We start from the raw sequence: 25,713 nt of genomic DNA, 5'->3' as shown, positions 1-25,713 counted from the left end.
GTTTCTACTCCCCTCCAAAAGCTGGGGCAGAGGGAAGAGAGGGACTTAGAAGACAGTATTAGACCAGAGGTAGAGCTCAATGGCAACTACTTTGCTATGAATGTGGGTAGGTTAGGGACTGCTGCTTGGAAACTGCTTCACCTGCAAATTGATGGTGACACCAGCTTATTGATGGCACTTCTGTGCGATAGTACATGTAAATACCTAGCTCAGTGCCTGGCCTGTACTAATTCAATGGCTCTTCACTTAAGCACACTATATCCAGGGGTACATCTATGCAGACAGGTAGCACTAAACCAGGGAGGGATTCACAACCAAAAGTAAGATTGTCTCCTGGGGGACATAATTACTTTGTGGGTGCTACTGACATTGAGTGTAGAGGCCAGGGATGCCTTTAAACACCATATGGTGTACAGGACAGCCCCCACAAGGAATTAGGAGTTGTCAATAATGCTGAGATTGAAAAATGCTGCTCTAAACCAAAAAGATAAAATAAACACTATTAAAGACCATGTATGTTGAAATACTTTTAAAGTAACCATCCCATTAAGTACTTTTTCAGCCTCTCCCAGGTCTATGAATAGGGGTGCATAGAGGATCCCATGTCCATTGACTTCTTAGTCATTTGTGCCTAAGTCATCAACACTTATTAAAGGAGGGCTCTGACTCTGCTGAGACAAGATCCTATATTAAAGGGCTGTAACCACATAGGAAGCTGGGATCCAGCTCTGACACACTGTGGGGGTCACATGACATTCTTTCTCTCTGAAGTGTCAGATGGAGAAGGGAAATGGAGGACTGGATGTTTGCCATGTTCTCTGGTTTTTTACAATTTTATCCCCATCCTTGATGTGAGAAGCAGAACCTGACCCCTTCCCATCAAGGTTCAGTGTGCAGTCCTTGCAGAAAGTCCACAAAGAATAGAGCCTGATAAACCATTGTGTGGTGGACATACCAGGCTCAAGGTATGTATGCAGCTGGAGAGACGCTTTTGTGGCTAGAAATAAGCCCACAACAAATTCTGGGTTAGTGGGCAAGTTGGTGCAGCCTCCTCACTGCTCTTAAATGGAACTGAAGAAATTTATGTGGTTTAGGACAATCCCTGTCATATTATGATGGTCTACCCCTGCTATGTGAGTGGCCTGGAGAGATCCCTAAGGCCCTATGCAGTTCTACATTCCAGGTTTAGGAGCCCCGAGTATGGGGGTTTGGGGGTATAGCCATGTGATGCCTCCCTGTCAGTAGGGACTGGAGCTTGGAGAGGTATGTGGCCAGGTAGTGCAGCCTCAGGCTGTTAAGGCCCTTGAGAAGTTCCCAGGCCTTCAGGGATAGGATGTGGAAACCCAACAGGATAAAATGAAGGTACAGAAGAGGCTAAGCAGCATGATCTGACTGAGCAGAGGGATGAGTGATCAGTCCACATGGGGAAAGGTTCCAGAAAGAGGTAACAGTGCTGAAGAGGCCCCAGCTGAGCATTCCTGGCAGAAGGCTCAGCACATGTGAAGGCACAGAAACCTTTCCTTCCTCACTGCTCCACACAGCACCCACTCGAAGGACTGTTACCCCTTTGCCACCAGACAGCTCCCTGAGACTTGGGCCTATGGGATTTCCAGATACCCAATGCCCCTCGGAGCAGAGCAGAGAATGTGGTGGGTGCCTGACTGGCATGTTTGAAAACTAGCGAGTAATAATGCTGGAGAAAAGAGGAGATGGGAGGTGAATAGCCTCCTTTGTCATTGGGCTCAAATGTTTGGATGTAAATTGCTACACACTGGACAGTCACTGCTGTGTTGAAGGAAGGAGTGGTTTGCCCAGAGGGGTTTTCTAAAATTCTGGAGAGCCAGTCAAGAGCAAGTCCTCTTGTGGCATCATCCTCAAGGAGCTCCCTTGGATGGAACATGGCAAAAAGCCTCAGGTGACAGAAGGCATAGGCCGAGCCCTATGTAGAAGGGAGAAGCTGCTCTGGCTGAAGCCCAGTATGTGTGCTGCAAAGCCTGAGGGACAAGCTGGTACAGTGACAGTGGCTGGCAGTGACTGGTGGGGACAGGGTCTTTCGTCCACCCACATATAAGATTCTGATATTCCAAAGCTCACCTGAAGAGTCCAGTGGTGTCTCCCAGCAGGTGAGCTCTCAGCCAGGCAGGTAGGATCACATAAGGACTCACCTGAGTGCCCAGCGCCTGACACAGAGGGAGCACGGTGAGAGTGTGCTTAAGAGTGCAGCAAGTGTTTGGATGGCTGAAAGAAGGAACTAATAATGCATCCCGTTCCCAAGCCCCAGCCTGCACACAAGCACCAGCTGTTACAGCATTCCCAGGCACACGCCCAACACGGCCACCTGACACCTCCTCCAGGAAGGCTCCTGACCTCCCCTGGCCCCTGCTTTCCCTTTTGCTTACCAGGATAGTGGACTCGGGGAATGGCGGGAGGACTTGAGGTGGTACACAGGAAGCAGGGGGCCTCTGTCCATCCTGGGACTTCTTTCTGCAGAAGGCCCTGTAACCACTGTCCCCATAGAGGGAAGGACTCTCAGACCAGAGTGCCAGGGCTCAATCCCCAATTCTGCCATTTAATAGCTGTGTGAATGTGGGTATGTTTCTTATCTAGCTTGTGCCTATTTCTTTATCTATAAGGAAGTTTAATATTACTTGGAGGATTATTCTGAGGGTTGAGTAGCTAGCCCCTGGCACATGTATGGTAAGTTGCTAGGAGCCACAAGCAAATAATATGATGCATGGCACCTTTGGTTGTAAAGCGACGCCAGATAGCCACTGAGATGATATGATTATGTTAAGATTTACATTCATATGGAAATTGGACTCCTGCTGTTCACCTTGGCCTGCTACGGGACTCATGTTATGGGACTCCTGGAGAGTTCCCATTGGTTGGGGAAGGACAGTAGGAGGGAATTCCGGGGGAGGTCCGGGGGGGGCCCCCCCCGGTTCCGGGGCCGGCCGAGTCCGGTAGACACGCGCGTGGGTGGACCGATTCTGGCTTGCCAGTGCCTACGGAGTATTGGCGGCTTTTTCAAAAATAAAGTTTTGTTCCTGCTTGAGTGGCTCGTGATTCTGTGCCCAGCCAAGACTGCGGCAATTGGTGGCCCGTGCGGGGAACGCCTGAAACTTAGAGGTGAGTAAAATTGCTTGCCCCTGAGGGAAGGCGACAGAATGGGTGACCATTTCAAAAAACAATGTGTTCTTGTTTTGATTTATTTTGTTTTTATTTCAAGCTCCCTAGCCCTAGAATTTTCTCAGGCGAACTGGGAAAAATGGTTGGCTCAAGGTTTGAAGTTATTTGACCCTGAGAAAGAGAAAACTGATATAACCATTCTCTGCTCCGTTTTTGTTTCATTCTGCTTCGGCTTTGTTTTATCCTATCTTATTGGGTTACGTTACCTTTATAGTAGATTAGAATCTAGTAAAAAACAAACCAAAAAACTGTTAAGTAAATTGTTAGAGGTCCAAACTATGGTAGAAAAAATGCTAGGTCAAGCAAAAGAGAAGGTCTCTCAAGCTAGTCAGAGGAAAATTTAAAGAAAGAAAGCTTAGAGGAAAAATAGCCATCAGGTGGAGAATTACAACAGGAGGTTGCTACTAACTCCGTTCTATCACCAGAGGGCGTAATTCAACCAACAGCTCCATCTACCGCTGAGCGGCCCTCAACTCCCATAGTTGATGGACGGAATTCTGAGGCAGGACCCCAAAGATTAGCATGCCCTGTACTTGAGCAGGCAGGAGGGCAACGAATTCACCGTGCTTTAGATTTCAAAACAGTAAAGCAATTAAAGGAGGCTGTAACAGCCTATGGGCCGCAAGCTCCCTTCACGATAAGCATGGTCGAATCTGTTACCAACTTGGACATGACACCAGCAGATTGGGCTAACATGTGTCAATCTGTGCTAAATGGAGGACAATATTTGTTATGGAAGGTTGCCAATGAGGAATTTTGCATGGAGACAGCTAGGTGAAATGCAGAAGCCGGTTACCCTCAAAGAAATATAGATATGCTATTGGGAAAGGGACCTTATGAGGGTCAAAGACAGCAAATTGAATATGACCCTGGCGTATACGCACAAATTGCTGTAGATGCAGTTAGGGCATGGAAAACTTTATAGGAGCATGGAGATTTACAAGGTCAACTATCTAAGGTAATACAAGGAACTAATGAACCTTACGCTGAATTTGTAGATAGACTTATCCAGACAGCCTCTAGAATATTTGGTAATACAGAACAGGCAATGCCATTTATAAAACAACTGGCTTATGACCAAGCAAATCGTTGCTGCAGAGAGGTCATTAGACCATGGAGACATGAAGATTTAAACACATATATTAAATTATGTAGAGACATTAATGAACAAGGGCAAGTCTTAGCAGCAGTACAACAGGCTTTAGATGCCAGGCCAAAAACATGCTATAATTGTAATCAAACAGGACATTTAAAAGGAGTTGCCCCATAAGAGGAGGGTTTAACAAAACTGGGTATCAAAGGAATAGAATACCGGGTATTTGCCCACGATGCCATAGAGGGAAACATTGGGCTAATGAATGCCGTTCTCAAACCACCATAGAGGGTATTCCGTTATCAAAAAATGGACAAGGACCAAGTGTTTACCCACAATATCGTGGAGAAAGGTATCAGGCTCCATTGCCAAAAAACGGACTAGAGGGCCCAATGCCCCGGGGCCCAAAACCACAAATATATGGGGCAATGGAGGAACCCAGCAGCACCATCAAGGTAGTGCCCAGGACGCATTATCCATTAAATCCCTCATCAGACAAACTAGAGGGAGCGCAGGGTTGGACATCTGCGCCTCTGCCAGAGCAGTACTAACTCCAGAGATGGGAGTTCAAATCATTCCCACAGGAGTAAAAGGACCTCTTCCCCAGGGAACAGTAGGCTTATTATTGGGATGCAGTTCTTCTACACTAAAAGGACTTATGATAAGTCCTGGGGTAATTGATCCCGATTATGAGGGTGAAATAAAAATTATAGCTAGTTCTCCAAGAGGTATATCAGTAATTTCACCAGGAGATAGAATAGCACAGTTATTAATAATACCCAGCCTGCATGATAAATTTTCCAGTTGTAATGTAAAAAGAGGTTCCAAGGGATTAGGCTCCACAGGTGTAGATTGGGCTATGCTGTCTTTAAATTTAGATTCTCGCCCAATGCTAAAATTAAATATTCAAGGACATGACTTTAATGGGCTGCTGGACACAGGAGCTGACCTCAGCATCATATCTCGTCAAGAATGGCCAAAACATTGGCCATTACAACAAGCCACTCAAACGCTTCGAGGCCTAGGAGTGGCAACAAATCCCCATAGAAGTGCTATGGTATTAGATTGGAGGGATCCTGAAGGATGTGAAGGAACTATACAGCCCTATGTATTGGATCATCTTCCCGTAAATTTATGGGGACGAGATGTCCTAGATCAATTAGGATTGACATTAACAAATAACATCAATCCTAACGCGCCCACTACTAGGGCTAAACAAGGCTTTAGGAAAGAAAAAAGATCAAGAGAACAAGAATAAGGTATGACAGCACCTATTCAAATAGATCAAGAAATAAATAGACATGGATTGGGTTTTCAGAAAGGGCCACTGAGACAATCAAAATTACTTGGAAATCAGAAGGACCAGTGTGGGTTCCTTAGTGGCCCCTGACTAAAGAAAAGATACAAGTAGCCCATGACTTGGTCAGACAACAATTAGTGGAAGGACATATACAACCTTCCGTATCCCCCCATAATACTCCCATTTTTGTCATTAAAAAGAAATCTGGTAAATGGAGATTATTACAAGATTTAAGAGCCATTAATAATGAGATGGTTCTTATGGGACCTGCTCAATCAGGGATTCCCCAATTGTCTGCTTTACCAAAAACCTGGCATGTTTTAGCTATAGATATTAAAGATTGTTTCTTTTCAATTCCAATTCATCCCGAGGATAGTCCACATTTTGCATTTACTATCCCTGCACTGAATCATGAAGGTCCTGATCAGAGATATGAATGGAAAGTACTCCCTCAAGGGATGGCTAACAGCCCAACTATGTGTCAAATTTATGTTAATAAAGCAATCCAGCCACTTAGAAATCAAAATCCTGAACTACAAATATTTCACTATATGGATGATGTGTTATTAGCACATAAAGATAAAAACACATTGCTAGAATGTTATGCCACACTTACAAACTTATTGAAAAATTATAATCTAGAGATAGCAATAGATAAAGTACAATTAAATCTTCCAATTAATTATTTAGGAGTTCTATTATCCTCAACCATGGTCCATCCACCAAAAATTCAAATACGAGTAGATCAACTCAAATCACTTCATGACTTTCAAAAGTTATTGGGAGACATAAATTGGATAAGGCCTTATCTAGGCATACCAACAGGAGAGTTAGGACCTTTATTTGATATTCTAAAAGGTCCATCAGATCCAAATTCACCCCGCATGTTAACGCCTGAAGCAAGAAAAGCATTAAAAATCATTGAAACATATATGGAAAATATGCATTTGGATAGAATTGATATAAGTTTGCCTTTATTATTTATTGTACTACCAACAAAAAATATTCCTACAGGAGTATTTTGGCAAGAAGGTCCATTATTGTGGATACATTTATCTTATTCTCCTAACACTATTCTTACTAGATATCCTGAGGCTGTAGGACAATTAATACTCAAAGGAATAAAAGCAGCAAAGGGAGTGTTTGGGATTTCTCCCAATAAAATTATTACTCCATATACTATGGATCAAATTGATGAGTTAGCTAATGAGTTAAATACTTGGGCAATAATCATGTGTAAAACTAGTGTTTCATTTGATAATCACTTACCATCTAATCCTTTGTTGTCTTTTTGGTCTAAGCATCCTGTAGTTTTTCCAAAAATGACAAGAAAAACCCCTATCATAAATGCTCCAAATATATTCACTGATGGGTCAAACAATGGTACAGCAGCAGTAGTTACTCCTGATCAAACTTTTACATTTTTAGTACCCAAACAATCAGCTCAAAAGGTAGAGCTTAATGCAGTATTACAAGCTTTTATGATGTTTAAAGATTCTGTATTTAATTTATTTTCTGATAGTCAGTATGTAGTTAATGCTATAGTATCCCTTGAAGATGCTGGTAGGATTTCACCTTCTTCTACTGTTTTCTCTTTGTTTTCCGCTATACAAAGTCTAATCTGGGACCGAAAAGATCCATTCTTTATAGGACATATCAGGGCACACACAGGATTGCCTGGAGCCCTTAGTATGGGCAATGAACTACAGATAAATCTACACATGACATACATATTTTCTCCACAATAGAAGAAGCTATAAATTTTCATAAAAGGTTCCATGTCAATGCTAATACTTTACAAAAGCGTTTTAAAATAACTAAAGAACAAGCCAGACATATAATAAAACAATGTCAAAATTGTGTGACATTTTTACCTCAAGTTAATCTTGGAGTCAATCCTAGAGGACTGATACCTAACCATATTTGGCAGATGGACGTCACACACTTGCCAGAATTTGGAAAATTAAAATATTTACATGTTACAGTTGATACTTCTTCCGGATTTTTGATGGGCTCCCTTCATGCCGGAGAAAAAACTAAAGATGTTATAGCTCATTGCTTACAAAATTTTGCCGCTGTGGGCATTCTAAAACAGTTAAAAACGAACAATGGTCCTGGTTATACTTCCACCTCTTTTAAACAATTTTGCTCATCATTTGGCATTACTCACATAACAGGAATTCCATACAATCCACAAGGACAAGGCATAGTTGAAAGAGCTCATCAAACTATTAAAATGTACTTATTAAAACAAAAGGAGGGAATTGGAAAGGGGTATATATCCCCCAAAGATAAACTTAAAATAACCCTTTTTACTCTAAACTTTTTAAATTTGGATTCATCGGGACTTAGTGCTGCGGAAAGACATTTGTATCCAAAAAATGTACATAAGCCTAAGGTACTTTGGAAAGATATTCTAACAGGACAATGGAAAGGCCCAGATCCAGAGATAGTCTGGAATCGGGGCTCTGTCTGTGTTTTTCCACAGGAGGAACAGCAACCAATTTGGATTCCAGAGAGATTAACTAAAACAATTTCTACAGAAAAAGAAGATGATTTGACTCAAATCCATAACAGCTGATATCCAGAGCTCCAGCTTGGCTATTCTTACATCTGTGACAGTGATTAACCAAGGTGTTTTTTTCAATATCTATTTTATTATTGCATTTTTCCCACATCATAAAGTTCTATTTTATTTTTGAGCTCATACAAACCTAGGTTAATGTTTTTCTGATCAGTTTTATTTTTTGACTGTGTTTTATTTTTTGACTGTGGAGTTTTTAAACATTGCAATGGAGATTTCACCTAGGTATAGCTACAAGGCCTTTATTTACTATTGTCTTATGTGTTGTATGTTGTGTGCACACTTCTGTTTTGTGTTGTATGTCTGTATGTGTGTATGTCCATATTTCTTATATGAGGAGCGCTCATGAAAAAATGGATCCGAATTTTTTCTTTATTCACGTGATTTATATGGTTTAATTTAAATTAGGTGAACAACTGTTAATGATTGTTTTTAAAGATGGTTAACAGATCTGTTTGTTTACTAATTTAAATTAGGTAAACAGCTGTTAAGGATTGTTTTTAAAGGAGTTTAACAGATCTGTTTGTTTACTTTCACCTTTCCTTTTCATTATATTTAATAATTCTGTTCAGGATAATGTCTCTTTAGCATCATTGCCAGAATTTCCATCTCCATCCCAATTCCGGTGAAGACTAAGATAAAACCAAACTACAGCTTCTATGATAGCTATCACAGTAAACTGTATAAACTGATGCATCAATGAATATAACTCAACAAGTAATGTTCAATCAAGGACTTGATTTACTTTGGGAGGAAATGGACATATTGATAGACTCCTCCGATTTGAACTGCCTGGACTATATATCAGTTACATGCATTATGAAATATCGTCTGGTGCAGCGAATTGTGGTACTGCTGGCATATCTTTGCTGATGGTGTCACCAGTGATGCAATTTCCTTGCCAGCTCACCCCATGTTAATTGTGGTAATGCTGGCATATCTTTGCTGATGGTGTCACCAGTGACGCAATTTTTCCAAAGGAGCCATCAATTGGCTTGGTGTCGTGGCATTTCTGTATCCTCCTCCCTTCTACTAGTGATGGTCTAAATTTGGGGGTCCCCAATTCTGCCATTTAATAGCTGTGTGACTGTGGGTATGTTTCTTATCTAGCTTGTGCCTATTTCTTTATCTATAAGGAAGTTTAATATTACTTGGAGGATTATTCTGAGGGTTGAGTAGCTAGCCCCTGGCACATGTATGGTAAGTGTCTAGAAAACATTAGCTGTTAAGAGCACCAGGCACTCTTTGGGGCAACATAAGCCTAAGATATTTCTCCCCTGCCTTTACCCCCAGATGAGAAATTGTCACAGCTCTAGGGCCCCTTGCACCTTACATCTCTTCATGTAAGGACTTGGTCCTCAGGCGTCCCTCCTGAAATCCTGGGTCCTAGAAGTATAGCTGAGAAGGGTCCTGCCATTTAGAGAGAGTACTGGATGGAAAGCAGGAGGTGAAGACCTGCCCACAGAGCTAGCACCAGGGACTCACTGCCTAATCCTAATGAGTCACTGCTCTCTCTGGGCCTTGTTTTTTCCATATAAAAATGGGGATAATATATTAAAAAATATATTAAAACATAGTACTGCATCCCTATAAGGGCTTCTTTTTTTTAAAATAACTTTTATTTGTAGGTGTTTTTTGTTTTTTGTTTTTTTTTAATGTGGTGCTGAGGATCAAACCCAGTGCCTCACACATGTTAAACAAGCGCTCTACCACTGAGCCATACCCATAGCCCTGGCTTATTCTTTTTAAATAGCAAGTAGCAAGGGCCCCCACTCAGGAGAGAGGTCTTTAGCTCATACTGAATGGTGATTTTTTGTTTTGTTTTTTAACCAAGGATTGAACCCAGGGGCATTTAATCACTGAATCACATCCCCTGCTCTTCTAAAATAGTTTATTTAGGGCTGGGGACATAGCTCAGTTTGTAGAATGCTTGCCTTGCATGCACAAGGCCCTGAGTTCAATCCCCAGCACCACCAAAAACAAAACAAAAAAATTATTTAGAGACAGGGTCTCACTGAGTGCTCTAGGGCCACACTTAAGTTGCTGAAGCTGGTCTGGAACTTGCAATCCTCCTGCCTCAGCCTCTCAAGCCATATTGTACCTGGCCAGTATGACTTTTTAAAAATATTTTTTTAGTTGTTGACAAACCTTTATTGTATTTATTTATTTACATGTCGTACTGAGAATTGAACCCAGTACCTCACATGCTAGGTAAGTGCTCTACCACTGAGCCATAGCCCCAGCCCCAGCATGACTTTTGATATGCAACTGATATTAATTTGAATTCTGGCTCTGCAACAAGGTTATGTTCCAGTCACTTAGCCCCTCTGGGCCCCAATTTGACCACCTGTAATCTGAGGCAAAAAACACTGCCAAATATAGGGGGCTGGGGAGTGCTGGGACAATTGCATCAGATGCAGTATGTTCAGTGCTCCATCCTGGTGCCTGGCATACATTAATAGGTGCTCAATGGCCTTAGGAACCCAGCAGAAGTCATGACTGGACAGAAGGTGCCAAAAAAGACAAATGCAGGGTCTTGATGAGTTCCAAGGGCCTGCTACCAGCATACTGTCCCCAAGTGGGAGCCACCTTCTGATGCTTCAAGGGCACAGAGCAAAGCCCACAGCAGACTCCTCAACCAATGAGATGAGAGGCTGCCTCCATCCCCTGAAGCAGTCCGTCCTTACACTCTGCCCCGCCAACACTGGCCTCTCCAGGCTTCCCTCTGCCCACACAAACTGGATTACAGTTCCCCTCACACACCTTTGCTCTAGTTGCCTGAACTTGGAACCTTCTTCCTCTGGTTTGGTCCACATGCCCCAAACAAGTTGGAAGGGCACCCCCCCCCATCCTCACCTGCAGACACCTGCCCCACCTCTGCAGTACTGCAGTGCACCTGCAGAGTCCAGTGGTGTCTCCCAGCAGGTAAGCTCTCAGCCAGGCAGGTAGGATCACATAAGGACTCACCTGAGTGCCCAGCGCCTGACACAGAGGGAGCACGGTGAGAGTGTGCTTAAGAGTGCAGCAAGTGTTTGAATGGCTGAAAGAAGGAACTAATAATGCATCCCGTTCCCAAGCCCCAGCCTGCACACAAGCACCAGCTGTTATAGCATTCCCAGGCACACGCCCAACATGGCCACCTGACACCTCCAGGAAGGCTCCTGACCTCCCCTGGCCCCTGCTTTCCCTTTTGCTTACCAGGATAGTGGACTCGGGGAATGACGGGAGGACTCGAGGTGGTACACAGGAAGCAGGGGGCCTCTGTCCATCCTGGGACTTCTTTCTGCAGAAGGCCCTGCAACCACTGTCTCCATAGAGGGAAGGACTACTACTTAGCTAAGCCCAGTTCACCCCTGCTCTAGGGAAGGAAGAATGAATGAGTGGCAGGCACAGCCTCAGGTCTCAGCCATGCTGGTGGCAGTAATGGTGGTAACAGGAGCACTGGGAATCAGGGGAGGCCAGGCTGAACCAGGCAAAATGCTCCCCTTCCTATGGGAAGCAGGACAGAAGTGTGTAGAGGGGACAGGGGCATGACCTGATGGTTCCTATGGGAAACGTGGACCTGACCATCATCCGGTGACCCTGGCCACTGGGACAATAACTGAGACTTCAGCAGAGCTCCCATGCTTCCAGCCCCTCCCTGCCCCTTTTATGAGATAGGGAAATGGAGGCCCATGAAGGGGAAGGCTGAGGGCAAGACACACGCTCCATCCATACACTCTGCCCCGCCAACCTGTCTTGAGGGCAAAGCCTCTTCCATCCCCATCCCAGTGACCCTCCCTCTCAGAAGGACCAGAGTGTGGCTCTTCCCAGAGTCAGAAGTCAGTAATGGAGGCAGTGACATCAAACTTATGTTTAGTTACCTCTGTGGATTTGGAGTGGCAGCTGGAGAATTGAGTAGGGGGACAAAGCTCTCCAAAACACACTGCTGTCAAGAACACAGGGGTGGCCAGGAAAGAACAATAGTCCTGGCCTCTGTTGACTGAATTCCTACATCGTGCTAATGCTGTAACTAGATTCTCTTATTTAATCCTAATAGCACCCTCTTGGATCTGTGACCCCAGTTTTGTAAACATGGAGATGAAGGCACACAGTTGCAGCACTAGTCAGTATCAAAGCCAGCATCTGAACCCACACACCTCACCCAGGGCCCACCATCCCCCTGTCCTCTGTTCATTTCTTTTCTTTACAAATACTTACCTTGCACTTACACAGACAAAGCATCAAGGTCAAAGGGCATCAGGCAGCTCTGCATTCAGTGCCCACTGTTCAGTGGACGTGATGATTCACCCCTGGACTGGGAAATGCTCCAGTGAAGAGACACAGTTACAACAAGCAGGCCTGTCCTTATGCCTACTCAGAGCCCTCCCAGGCTCCCCTTCTCTCATCAGCACTCTCAGCGTGACATTCAAGGCCCTTCAGGATCTGGGCCCTTGCCCCTGCTGCAGCTTCCTCCTTCCTCTTTGACCCCCTGAGCCCAGACATCCTGGACACAGTTCATCTCTGCAGCAGGAGGGTGCGGTGGCTAAGGGGCTCACTTCTGGAGTGAGGCCATCTGCATTCCAGTTCCAGCCCCATGCTCACCCCTGTAGGTCTTGGGCACTTTGCTTAGGCTCTGTGGCTCTTTCCTCATCTGCAATATAAGCAAGATAATAGCATCTACCTCATGCAGGTGCTGAGGTTGAAATAATCTCTGTGAAGCATATAGAACACAGCCATGTTCTCAGCTTTGGGCCTTTGCACCTTGTTCCCTCGGCCTGGCCCACTCTGCCTCCCACTTGCTTCCCTCTCTTCACCTCCAACTGTTCCTGCCATCATTGCTTAATGCCCATCCTTCAATCAAGTCCTCTGTCTCTTCCAGGAATCCCTTCCTGGTTCCTCACCCAGGTGTCCCCATGAAACTGCACCATCACTACTCTTACCACACCGAATCCTGTTAACTTGATGGTTCCCCGTACCTCTCTGTAAACTGAATCAAGGTCCCTGAACCTCTTTACTGCCAGGGTCTAGCACAGCACCTGCACGGCACCTAGTAGGTGCACAAGTGATTATTGGCTGATGGCCCAGGGAAATGATTAATTCTGAACAGATCATAGGTAGAAGTGATCACACATGATGGACCTGGGCCATGAAGCTGAAGAAGGAATCAGGGGTGCGGCAAGGGGAAAGGCCCTCAAGCAAAGGAGCCTTGAAAGGGCATAGGCTGGCCTGGCTTAGAAACAACAGCTGTTGCCTACTGAGTATCTAGACTAAGCCAGGCAGCATCCCAGGTGTTTGTGTGGACTGGCTCACTTAAATCCTCCCCACACCTCTAGGAAGCAGGGATTTTCATGCCCTTCCTGCCTTTTACTGATAGGAAGTGCCACAGAGAGGTTAAGATACCTGTCCAAAGTAAGCAAGCTAATGACAAACAGAGCAGGCCATGAATTCAGAACCCTCCTAAGCTCTTCAGGAGCTATCAGTATTACTAGGCCTTACTCTCCCTCTAGGAATTCGCAATTGATCCAGGTGCCTTTGCCTTGCTCACTCCAAGCTATGATAAAGTTTTGGCACTCACTGTGTCATGAATGCAATGTCTCCAACCTGCCTACCTGCATAGAATAATCCACTGTCCGCAGAAATCACTGCTAGAGCCTACGGTCAAAATCCCCATAGCACCTGTCACTCCATCAATAAGATTCTTATCACCCATGAACTTTCTAGGTGAACTTCAGCAGTTCTGCGCTTGCAAATGAAGCATCCTCAGTTACTGTCACTCAGTAAGTGCTTCTCTCTCTCTCTCCAGGACCTACACAGTTTCCATTAGCCAAGGGCAATTAAGCTCTAACCATGGGAGCTCATTAGCAGCCTGGAGAGTCTGGCTTGACGGGAATGGACACCATTCCTGCACCACAAAGGAGCCTAAAGTACCACCCCTTTCTGCTGGCCCACAGTGCACCACCCATCCACCTACTATTGCCAAAGTGTCACCATCACTTAAAGGCAGCTGCTGCTTACCAAGTACCAGCTATGAGCAGGACACCATTTCCCCACTTTATGGATGAGGAAGTTACAGTGCAGAGACTTAAGGAAGCATCTTGCAGTAACATGGTCCAGCTGATCCGATTCCAGTCTGTAATCTTACTTGATGATTCAAGTCATTGTTTTAAATTAAGTGATGTACCTTGAATTTTTAAATAAAATGTTTGTAATAACATCATGATAATTTCCTTAACTCCAAACAAAGCCTATGTGCCCCTGGATACAAACAGTCCATTCTAAAAACCATCCTGGCATTTTAATATAGAAATGGATCATGGGAACTCTGAAGAAGCATGGCACTGAAGAAGTTAAGCAAATGGCAATTTCAGCATATTTCTGTAAATACCTTTATTGATAGTTCAGCAGGAGTTTCTTCCATGAAAACACAGAATATTAATGGAAACCTTGATTTACATTCTAAGTTTAACCCATTTAATAATGATGGGTTTGTTATGAACCAGCCTTTGTCCCAAAGTATTAATTCTGCTATTTCCCAGCCAGTTGCCTCTAGATCTCCCCAAGGAATGAGCAATGATAATATAGCCTGTCCCTGTTATTTTTCCAGCATCTTCATTTGATCTATTTATAGCAAGAAGTAAAATCAGCAAGTTCAGAAATGGGAGAAAATAAGGTACATTGTTTGACTATTTCTGTTTTTGCTCTGAGATGAACCCACTCAGTAGGTGTTGCCTAGTCCTTATCCACAGCACTCCCTAGGAAGGCAGTAAAGCATCCTATCAAAAAAACCAAGATCCTGTTCTTGAGCTAAGAGTTAACAGCAGAGCCTGAACTCCTGGTGTGTGGGGGTGTGTGTGTGGAGGGGTCCCTATGTGGTCCAGTATAAGGGAAAGTTTCTTGAAGGTACACTAAGGGTTAAGTATTTCACCACAAATGAGCTCAGTCAGTCCCAGACCACCACACAAGGCAGGTGCCATTAGCTGAAGCCTTTTACCAATGAAGAATCAGAGCTGCGAAAAGGATGAGTAATTTTCTCAAGTCACGTTCCCAGCAAGTGGTGAATCTAGATCATGTCTCCTCAAGGCTCTGATCCTTCCACCAAATCTCACCGCCCCTGGCCCAACTGAAGAAACACTGGCCTAGTGGTCAGGACGCTGACCTTGGGCATATCACTGTCCTCCTCATTATGTGTCTCTCTGCTGTAAAATAAAGAGGACAAGTACCAGCTTCAGCAGACTAAGGCTTTGGTAACTCAAAGGCTGACCCAGGCCTCTTTTCTTCCAAAAGGCCTGACCCAAGGGGCTATTGTGCCTGCCCTCATATTTGCCAGTCAGATGGCATGTGGCAGTGCATTCCTGCTTCAGGCTATTTCCTCTCTGTGAACCCACAGCTGGAACAGCCAGCTTAATGTTCTCCTGTTCTCAAGTTCCAGGACTCTACCTTATCCTCAAATTATCCTAGGACTTGCACATTTATGAAAAGTTGAAAATTAATTGGCTGTCTATTCCTGGAGTCTTGGTTTTTGAAGTGCCATTAGGCTAACCTTCCATAAATAAGCACAAAGTTAAAAAGGACTATTTGAAGCATTCATTTGCATGGATTCTAATTTCTCAAATATTTGAGGCTAACCTGACTAGATAGACATAAATTCAATTTTACTTATTAAAATCTTTTTATCTAAGCAGAAGCCAAGCAATATTTGGAAGGGCATAGTTTTTGGCCACTGCCCAGATTCTAGCTCTAATCCTTAATAGCAGGGCATGTTTGAGTCATTTGCTTTAATGGAGCCTCAGGTTTCTGCACTTGTAAAATGAGACTCATGTCTACTTTGCAGACATGGAAACAGTATGTAAAAATGCCTCACAGCACAGGGACATATGGCAAGCTCTCAACAAAAAACCAGACCGATAAAAGCAGACGGCTTACATCAGTCTGATAATACCTTACTCAGAGAAATGCCCAACTACCAAGAGGGCCCCCAAGGAGGCGGCTCTTACAGCAGGAGCTCTCAATCCACTGACTGTGCATGAGAATCATCTGAGAGCTTTAAACGTTTTATACCCAGGCCACAGCCCAACCAAAACCTCTGCAGGGAATTCTGGCGATTCCAACATGCAGTAAAGCTAAGACCATTGCCTTGTGACCTGACCTTTCTAAGTTTGGTCCAAAGGGATCCAGGACTCCAAAGGGAGGCCTGGGAGCCATCAGGGCTGGGCAGATACATTCACTGGGAACACAATGTTGCCTGTGCTTGGAGTGGCATTACTCTTGCAGTAACCCCAGTGGTAGTAAGCTTTGCCCAGCAGTTTAACAGGGCCGGGGGTGAGGACTCACCAAGACAAGAGCTACAGTGCACTAGGAAGCAGCTCCGGCTGGCCTCCTGCAGCTCACCATCAGCGATGAGACCACCTGGACACTGTAGAGTGACTGGGTGTGTGCACACAAGAAAGAATGTGACCAGTGCTGTGTGAGGCAGAGGGAAGAACCATTTCTAGAAGCTGTCAGGCAGGTTTTTTGGAGCTGGTGGCTTTGAGATTGGCTTTGACAGATTCTTGTTAGACCTGGACGTGGGAGGGGGGACTCCAGGGGTCAAGGATGGAAACTCTGGTTATGTTCCTAATCTAGTGTGCAGGAGCAAGAAAAGCAGGCAGTGTTGCTGTGTGGCTCAAGTCCATTCCCAGTTTCCCATGGATTTTAGGCAGAGAAAAGCTCTTTATAGTCATTCCATTGTGGCTCTGGGATCCAACTCTGCCCTCAAGACAAGGTCACCATGGGGCTTGAAGTCTGCTGCTCACAGATGGTTAAAACATAATTTCCCAACCATGCTTTTTTCTTTTTTTTTGAGTGTGAAAACAGAAGAAAAAGAATGAAAAGGAACAGTAAGGTATTCTAAGCAGTTAAAATAGGAAATGTTATTACCATTCAAATTAACATGAAAGGCTCAGTCTAATAGTTAGATTTTATTCAATCAAGAAAATCTTATCTCAGCTACTCAGGAGGCTGAGGCAAGAGGATCACAAGTTTGAGGCCAGCCTCAGCAACTTAACAAGATAATAGTGATAGGGATGTGGCATGGGGGTAAAGCACACCTGGGTTCAAGCCTCAGTACTCAAGAACAAACAAAAAGTCAATAAAGAAAACATGATCTCAGTGCTTAGGCCATCTCAGTAGGGTTAAGTCTCTGGAGGTGGTTCTTGGGTTATCAGGCAATTCAAATTTGTAGGAAACTCAGACCATGGAGGATCAGAAGAACCAGATCCGCCTATTGTGAGCCTCTTGTGGAACCACTCAGTGACAGCTTTAAGGATTTCATAGAGTTCCAATTTCTCATGTAACAGATGGGAAAACTGCAGCCCAAGTTGGGAAGCAGACGTGTCAAGCCACCAGTGAGTTGGTGACAATCAGACTCTTTCACTTACACTCTCAGCTTCTCAGGAGAGGGCTGGTGGGCCTGCTCTCTGGACTGAGTGAAGCTGAGGCCCCTGGCCTTCTGCCATTCCCATCCTACACAGGAAACTCAGCAGAGAAGGAAGTGACTTGCCCAAGGGCCAAGACTAGAACTTGGGTCTCTTTCTTGCCTCTCAGCCTTCTAATAGCAGCTTTCAAAATGGTATGTAAAAGGAATGGCACATGGTCAGATGGCCAGCCCAAAGAAGGGAATCAAGTTAACAATTTCAAATACAAATAATCTGAACAAATGACTGGGTAAACACTGGTTTCTCTAACACGTTCTCACTTTCCATGAGTGGTCCTGTTCCTGTGGAGACCACCAGGAGAGGAGCATGGGCCAAGAACTGAAGTGTTAGAGTTAATACTAGGCTATGAGATGGGCACTTAGACAACTTGCACTTGGGTCAAGAATTCCATGACTCCTTCTTTGGTGAGGAAGAGCACCTCACCAGTGTTTTGACACCAAACCTCAAAATGTGCAGGGTCCTCCAGGGCCCTCTTGCCAGCAATTATCACGAAGGGGTAGCCGAGCTTGTTGGCATCTTTCAGTCTATTTCCAATGGTAAGATGGGTCCTGTCGTCCAGAAGGACCTCCCCATGGAGCTGAGGCAGAGCCTCTGTGATGTGGTCATACAGGTGCCCCATGAGCTCTGCAGCAGCCTCCTCCTTACTGGCTGCCTTAGGGGGGATGAGGCAGACTTGGTAAGGGGCCAGAAGGTGGGGCCAGCGGATACAATCTTCTGTAGAGAGAACTTCAATAGCAGCAGCCAAGATCCGTGTCACACCCAAGCCATAGCACCCCATTTCAGCCAGGGATGGTTTACCATGAGCATTGGTAAACTGGGCATTGAAAATGGAAGAATACTTGGTACCCAGGTAGAATGTATGTCCTACCTCAATGCCTTTCGTTTCAGTCAGTGGGCCCTGGCAGGCAGGGCAATTCATCTGTGACAAGCCTAGTGTCTCCACGTTGGCTGAGAAGCTGCAGCTTGGACAGACTGCAAGCCGGTCCTCTCCAATATCCACTGGTAGCTGGAACTCATGAGACATTGTGCCCCCAATACTACCCACATCTGCCTGGGCCTTGATAAATCGCAGCCCCAGCCTGTCAAATAGGCTGCAGTAGGCATCACACACCAGGCCATAGGTCTGCTGGGCAGCCTCTGGGGAAGAGTCGAAGGTGTACATATCTTTCATGTAAAACTCTCGGCTACGGAGAAGACCAAAGCGGGGTCTAGGCTCATCCCGAAACTTCCTCGTCACTTGATACAGTAGAAATGGAAGCTGCTTGTAGGACAGTTTCTTCTGGGAGGCAATAAGGGCAGTAATGGCCTCCTCGTGAGTTGGACCTAAGCAGTATTCCTTACCATGCCTGTCTCTAAGTCTTAGCAGCTCCTTGCCCATCAGGTCCCAGCGGTTGGTGGCCTGCCAGAGTTCTGCTGGGCTGAGGCTGGGCATGCTGATTTTCTGCCCCCCAATCCCCTGCATCTCCTGGTCTATCACTCGCACAAGCTTCTCCATAGCACGAACGGTGTAGGGCAGGAGATGGTAACAGCCAGGGCTTGCTGGGAGGATCAGACCCACCTGCAGCATCAGTCGCTGGCTCTTACAAGTCAGGTCGTTAGATTTTCCCTCCACAGAAAGCACCTGGTCTTCCCGGAGGTTCTGTGGCTGAAACATGCGGGACAATATCAAGCGCTGCCCTCTCCCTGGGGCAGAGTGGTGACATCTGTGGGATATGTATCTGGAGAGCTGGTGGCTGCAGGTGGCCCAGGTGGACAATGCTCTGCATCTTGTCAGCAGCCCTTCCATGACAACCTGGCACAGGGAAGCAGGTACCTGGAGACAAATGAGTCGTGGGGAATGAGCTGTGACTGGGTTCCGAGTCACTAAGAAGTCACTCAGTCTGGTCTCCAGCAAACTTCCAAGTCAGCCACTGACTCTGTATGTGTGAATCCTTCTATTTCTGATATCCTAGCAGATCAAAGCACTACTTCTCTTACCTTTTATTTCTTTAAAAAAAGTCAGTATTTTTCCTGGCTATGAGAGCATACCAACATGCTGTGGAGACGCTACCAGCAGTGACTGCACGGCCCTGAGACCAGGCAGCCTGGATTCCAGACAGTTTCTTCATCTGGGAGATAATAATAATAATGGGACCTATCTTGAAGGTTTACTGTGGGAATTTAGAAGTTCTTAGAATAGTATGTGGCAAAATACTATGAGCCTACTGATGTTTGCTATTATTGTAGGAAACTGAGAGGGAAAAAAACTAGAAGAAAATCCACTATAATCCCTCAGGCAATTGCTGTGGACACTGTGGCAATCCCTTGTCTCTTTTGCAAACCCTGCCCTTCCCATCTCTCACCCTGTTTAAAAATCAATTTCAGGTGCCTCAGCCCTCCTCATTGCACGTGCCCTGGGCAGTCCGAATCTCCACTCCCCCCGTGTGTGGCTCATCTCAAGTTTCAAACCTCCATATTGATGAAGCCAGATTTAAAGTTAGGTAGTCAGTGTAGTTAGGTAAATCCGGGTCTAATATCGAGTGAAATCTAAAATGGAGGCCATGCTGAGAATGATTCCAGAAACGCAGGACAACTCATGGAATGTTAATAAAGTCCCAGAAAAGCCCCTAGGCCCAAAGTCCATCCCAAAAGAATGTTAATGAAACCCAGGAAACAGCCCCCAACAGATTGGGAGATAGCCCATCCCAAAAAAGTGATAATGAAGTCCTTCCTGCCCAGATTACTTGTTTGGCCCACCTGTGTCCCAACCCTTCCCCCTTACATTCCATCACCAAAACTATAAAAAGGGGAGACAACCGCACTTCCACGGATTCCACCTCTTGGGTCCCCTTCTTCCTCCGGGAGAAGTCTTTTCTGCTGTCCTTTTATAAACTTCTAATTTCTCCTCTGACCTTGCCTCCGCGTGCTTCTCTGGTGTTATTCTTCAACATTGGGGGAGCAAGGACTCCTCAACCGTCAACAGTGGTAACATTGACCCCTGCCTGGAGAGCACACTGCACAGCTTACTTCCAACTCTGCACCACAGAATAAACTCAACATTTTCCCCAGACCTGCCTATCATACTGAATGGCACTGCAAGCTGTCCTTACCAAACAAAACAGAATCAGAAACCTGGGTATATCCACTCTGCCCCTTGCTGTGGCCACATTCACCAGCCCTCTGGATCCTGTCATTCTTGTCCCCATCTCTATCTTCTCAGCCTGTACCTCAGTCTAGGCCACTGTTATTTCATCTCCTGACTTGCATTCCTGCCCTCCTTCAATCTGTTCCCCCACTGTAGCCTTCAAGGAGGCTTCCAATACAATGCAGTCCCAGTGTTTGTTGCTCAAAATGGCTTCCTGGTGACCCAAGAATAAGGTCCAAGCCTCTGACCTTCAGAGTGTATACAGCATGCCCCTCCTGGCCATGTCACACCAGTGCACGCTCCCTGTTCCAGTTTCCCCATGTGCCTCTTTTTTACTTAATATTTTTTTTTTTTTTTTTTAGTTTTAGGTGAACACAATGTCTTCATTTTATTTTTATGTGATGCTGAGAAACGAATCCAGTGCCCCACACATGCTAGGCAAGCACGCTACCACTTGAGCCACATCCCCAGCCCTCCCCATGTTCCTCTTAAACACACTGATTTCTCTGTGGAACGTAGCCCCTGCCCTGTGCATCCCAACACCTACTCGAGCTCCAGGCCTGAGGATCACTGCCTTGTTCTCTGGGAAGCCTCTTTTGTCCCTTTCTCCAGACACCAAACAACTGGCTTCTCCTACATACCCACTGGTTCCCACCAAACATGAATTCCTGTGTGGAGGCTGCTCATTTGGCTGCCTGATTCCTCCAGAAACTCTGTGTGGGCAAGGACCCATCTGTCCTGCTCACCACTGTATCCTTGGCACATGGCAAGACTTACTATATGCTGTCCAGTGAATAGTGATAAGATATTCACATATTTCTAAGAGCAGGACCACCTTCCACTGATGGACTACATCAAAAACGATTCTCCAGTCACCAGAGTTGTTGGTTTTCTCTGTTACATATAATCTATAATGCACAGATCGCTTTCTTCTTTTTTGGTATATATTTGGGAAACATTTCAGGAAAGGAATTAATGAGTCAAAGGGCATAAACTCCTTTGAGGCTCTTGATTTACAGTGCCAAATTCAGCTGAGTACCTCAACTTTTCAGCACAGTCCCTGCAGCAAAGCTCTGGCAGTATGCCAATATGTTACTGATGTTTCCCATCTTTGGAGTATTAGAATCCCAAGATTCAGGTCCACTTGTCGGTCCCCTTCAACAAGTAGCCTCATCAATTTCTCCTGTGCACTGTACAAATACTAAAAGGTTGTGAGGCACTACCACAGAGCCCTAGTGTAGCTTCACAGAAATGTGGCCTAGAAGAAGGCACATACGGATTCACCCCTGACTTCATCACTTACTTGAGGTCCAACCTTAGCTCAGTGGCCCAAGTAAGAAACTCCTTCACCTTTGACTCCTCCTAAAGCAAGAAAATCTCCATAATTTCTCCCAGGTCCACCCCCTTTTTTCTACATTACAATAGTCTAGTGATCCTGAAATTCAATGGAGCATCAGAATCACTGTGGCCTTGTTAAAAACACTGATTATCAGCGCCTGAAATCCCACTGGCTCAGGAAGCTGAGGCAGGAGGATCATGAGTGCAAAGCCAGACTCAGCAATTAAGTGTGGCCCAAGGAAACTCAGCAAGATTGTCTCTAAATGAAATATAAAAAAGGGCTGTGGCTGAAACAGTGCCACAGGTGCCCCTGGGTTCAATCCCCATACCAAGCAAAACAAAACCAAAAAAAGCCACTGATTGCCAGGTCTCAACCTCATTGAGTATCTGATTCAGTAGGCGTAGGCAGAGAACTCAAATTCCTAACAAGCATCCAGGAGGTGTTGATGTGCTGGTTCAGGGACCACACTGGGAAAAACACTGTAGGGACAGAGCTGTGCACGTGTGCTGACTGGGACTATAAACTTCAAGAAGACAATAATCTTGTCTATTTTATTCCAGGTAGTATCTGCAGCATCCAGCACAGTGCCTGCACACAGTGCTGAAAGAGTCTTTTTACCTGTCAGTTCAGTCTCCCCATTACTGACAAAAAGGTAGATGGTCTGAACACTCCACTGCTTATATTATATTATATTAACAACTCCCCATCATGTTTTCTCAGAATGGCATCAAAGCTTTTCATATTTTGATCTCAACACATCTTTTCCAGCTTTTTATCCTACCAATTCCTTAACATGCCCCAAATTACTAATCATTCCTGGAACAGGCCAACCTCCAACTCCCAGCAACTTCAACACACCATGCAACCTTTACTTATCTCCAGAAGCTTCCTTCAGGACAGAAAGCCACTTCCTTCTCCGAACTCCTTTGGCACATGCTTCCTTGCAGTGTATTGTACTGCAGCCACTTCCAAAAAATATTTCTAAGTGTCTTAGTATTGGGAGTGAATGTTTCATGTCCTAATCCTCCATTAAGCTATGAGTTCATAAAATTTATACACTCTTAGACTTAGGGTCTAGCACAATGCCTAATATTTGGGCAATTATTAATAACATTTCTTGATCAAATATTAAAAATGAAGAGTACAGGGACGCAATGATATAATTATTTGTGTAATTTAAATAAGAGCTTTAAGCCCTCCCCCACCAAATGTGTGCCTGTTCTCTGCTTATACAAACAGAATAATTAGTATTTTATCTTACTTTTCAAAATACTGGCCACAGACAATAAAGTAATAGGGTAACAAATATGGTAACCTTATAGTAATGAATGGGACCAAAACTTCAAATCTAGCAAAGAGCCTCTGAGTCATTCAAATTCAGCAATCTTTTACAGAGTACACACTCTGTGTGGAGCTGCTGGTGCTTCCTCATCAGGTCTTTTAAAAGATTCTCAAGACTCCCAACTACCCTGCAATCCAATCAGGTAAGTTGTACTCAAAAGTGTTTACAATAGTGCTGGGTGCCCAGTTAAGTGCCATAATGTTTACTGCAAGAGAAATCCCCCGTCAAGCAGAAGCAAATCGGCACGTGGTCAACCTTGGAAGACAATGAACACTCCCCGCTCCCAATCCAATAAAACTGCAATGGAACCCCACACTGGGTTCTAAGAACTGGCTAGGCCTTCACTTAGGAGTGACCCTGAATCAGTCACTTCACTGCCGAGACCTGCTTTCCCATTCCTAGAACGGGAAGCTTGGCTCGACCGCCAGGTGATTCCCGAGGCCCTTCCAGGGCCGGCACTTCTAGGAACGCCGATTCTCAAGACCACCCGACGCAGTCAAGGGCGGAAGTGCTGTCCTCACTTTTCCACCTAGAAAACTGAGACAAGGTGACCAGCAGGATCCATCCAAGAGTTCATGTGATTGTACCCCGCCCCAGTTCAAGGACGGGACACACGTAAGAAAACGAACACCAGGTCCAGGGTCCCCACGCCCAGAACCCTCGCCCACTGCTCTCCTCCCGCTGTCATCCACGCTCACCACCAGCAGTCCCGGCCAGTGCCACCCGCTCGTCCACCCTGCCGAGCCAGCGCGCCTGCGCCAGCTCGCGCTAAGACCTTCTCGCCAATCGCAAGGCCACACTCACGGGGATGGGGCGGTGCTCCCTGGACCATTCATTGGTCGCGAGTGTGCAGTTTTCCGGAAGTTTAGTCGAAGAGAGAGATTGGCTCTCCCCGAGATCATAGATTGGCCTGGATCAATAGATCACCATTCCGGAAGTGCCCTCTAGGAAACATGGAGGCTTAACTCTATGGTCAAACCCGACTCCAGAAGATTTTGCCTTAGTGTTCTCTCCCACTACCCCTCCCCATTCTCCAATAGAAGTGCTTCTGGCTGCAGTGTAACTATGACAACCTGCAGGCCATTCACCCGATGATTATTTAAGATTTCAATTTAAAATTTTAAAATTGTGAAATGGTTGGAGAGAGGCACTTCTATTAGTGCCCAAGATGGTCCTTAAGACACGAATTCAAACTTTCATTTACAAAATTTTTTTGGAGCATCGACCTTGTATGATCCACTGTTGCAGTCACAGGGAAGAGTGAAGTGAACAAAAGAGACAAAATTACCTACGTTCAGTGTAGCTTACATCCTAGAGAAAGAAACAGTTAACAAACTCGTCTGGTGAAATTTAAGCAGTGCGGGAAGGGAGTCTACAAGGACCACAGTAAATAGCATTTTAATACAATTATTTTAAAAAATAAAAATTAAGGGGCTGGGGATGTGGCTCAAGTGGTAGCGCGCTGGCCTGGCATGCCTGTGGCCCCTTCTCTATCCTCAGCACCATATACAAACAAAGATGTTGTGTCCATCGAAAACTAAAAAATAAGTATTAAAAATTCTCTCTCTAAAAAAAAAAATTAACGCGAAAAATTATCAAGATTTTAAATAATGACACAGTCTGTCAGCAGGTGTTAGTTGCTTTGGAGAAAAGCTAACTAGGGAAGGAGAATGGAGTGGGGATTTGAGAGGTGGCAATTGAAAAGGATGCTCAAAGGAAACATCAAGAAGGTGCCATTTTAGCAAAGAACCCAAAGAGGTGAAAGACAGCCTTGCAGATAGATATCTGGAGGAAGAATATTCCAGACCCAGGGAGCAATATGATGTGCTTCTGAAGTGGCACCCCCTTTCTCCACTGAAAAGTCTTAACCGGGCCTCTCCAGAAATCTTCACCATGGCTGATTTTAGGACTGTCAGCAAGAGTCTCTGCAAAAGAGTTCAATGTACATAAACTTCCTATTTTTGTGTTGCCCTGTTTTACTTGGCCACTGGCTGAGAAGATACCAGCACTCCAGGTGCTGGACACCCCCTTACTAGTTTTTCACAAACATATCCAGTATAGTACTTTGAAGAAATGTGCAAACAAGGCCTCTGGTCTTGAGCTGGGCTTCACAGAGATGTCTACATTTTTAAGGTAAGTTACAAATGGGCTCCATGGTAACAGCTGGCAGGGGGAGGAAAGAAAGGGGGGAAGAAGCTCTCCCCTTCTCAGGTGTTGTCCTTGAAGAGTTAACTTGCCCAAAACAGTGAGAGAAAAAGCTGCTTTTATGTGAACTTCTGCAGACTGT

At 45.1% G+C, this 25,713-nt stretch overlaps 1 protein-coding gene across 2 annotated transcripts; it reads right to left on the bottom strand.

Moving 5' to 3' along the window:
• Nucleotides 1–17,090: 17,090 nt before the first annotated feature.
• On the bottom strand, nt 17,091–24,328 carry PARS2 (prolyl-tRNA synthetase 2, mitochondrial). Of its 2 annotated transcripts, none has more exons than XM_081306744.1 (2): nt 24,231–24,328; nt 17,091–19,434 (listed from the first exon to the last, which is right to left on the bottom strand). In XM_081306744.1, the coding sequence occupies exon 2, from the start codon at nt 19,405–19,407 to the stop codon at nt 17,980–17,982; it is 1,428 nt and encodes a 475-aa protein (XP_081162870.1). In that variant the 5' UTR covers nt 19,408–19,434; nt 24,231–24,328; the 3' UTR covers nt 17,091–17,979. The 2 variants fall into 2 exon arrangements, with proteins under 2 accessions (XP_081162870.1, XP_081162869.1); XM_081306743.1 differs by having other exon boundaries at nt 24,125–24,255.
• Nucleotides 24,329–25,713: the final 1,385 nt, after the last annotated feature.

This window comes from Spermophilus citellus, assembly GCF_964194105.1.
Source record: "Spermophilus citellus genome assembly, chromosome: 9".
In the NCBI taxonomy this organism is placed as follows: Eukaryota; Metazoa; Chordata; class Mammalia; order Rodentia; family Sciuridae; genus Spermophilus; species Spermophilus citellus.
Note: the sequence above shows the minus strand (reverse complement) of the source record. Positions and strands in the feature narration are given on the sequence as shown.

What these genes read in the sequence shown, in the direction of transcription:
- PARS2 (XM_081306744.1), bottom strand. Translation starts at nt 19,407, where the DNA reads ATGGAAGGGCTGCTGACAAGATGCAGAGCATTGTCCACCTGGGCCACC.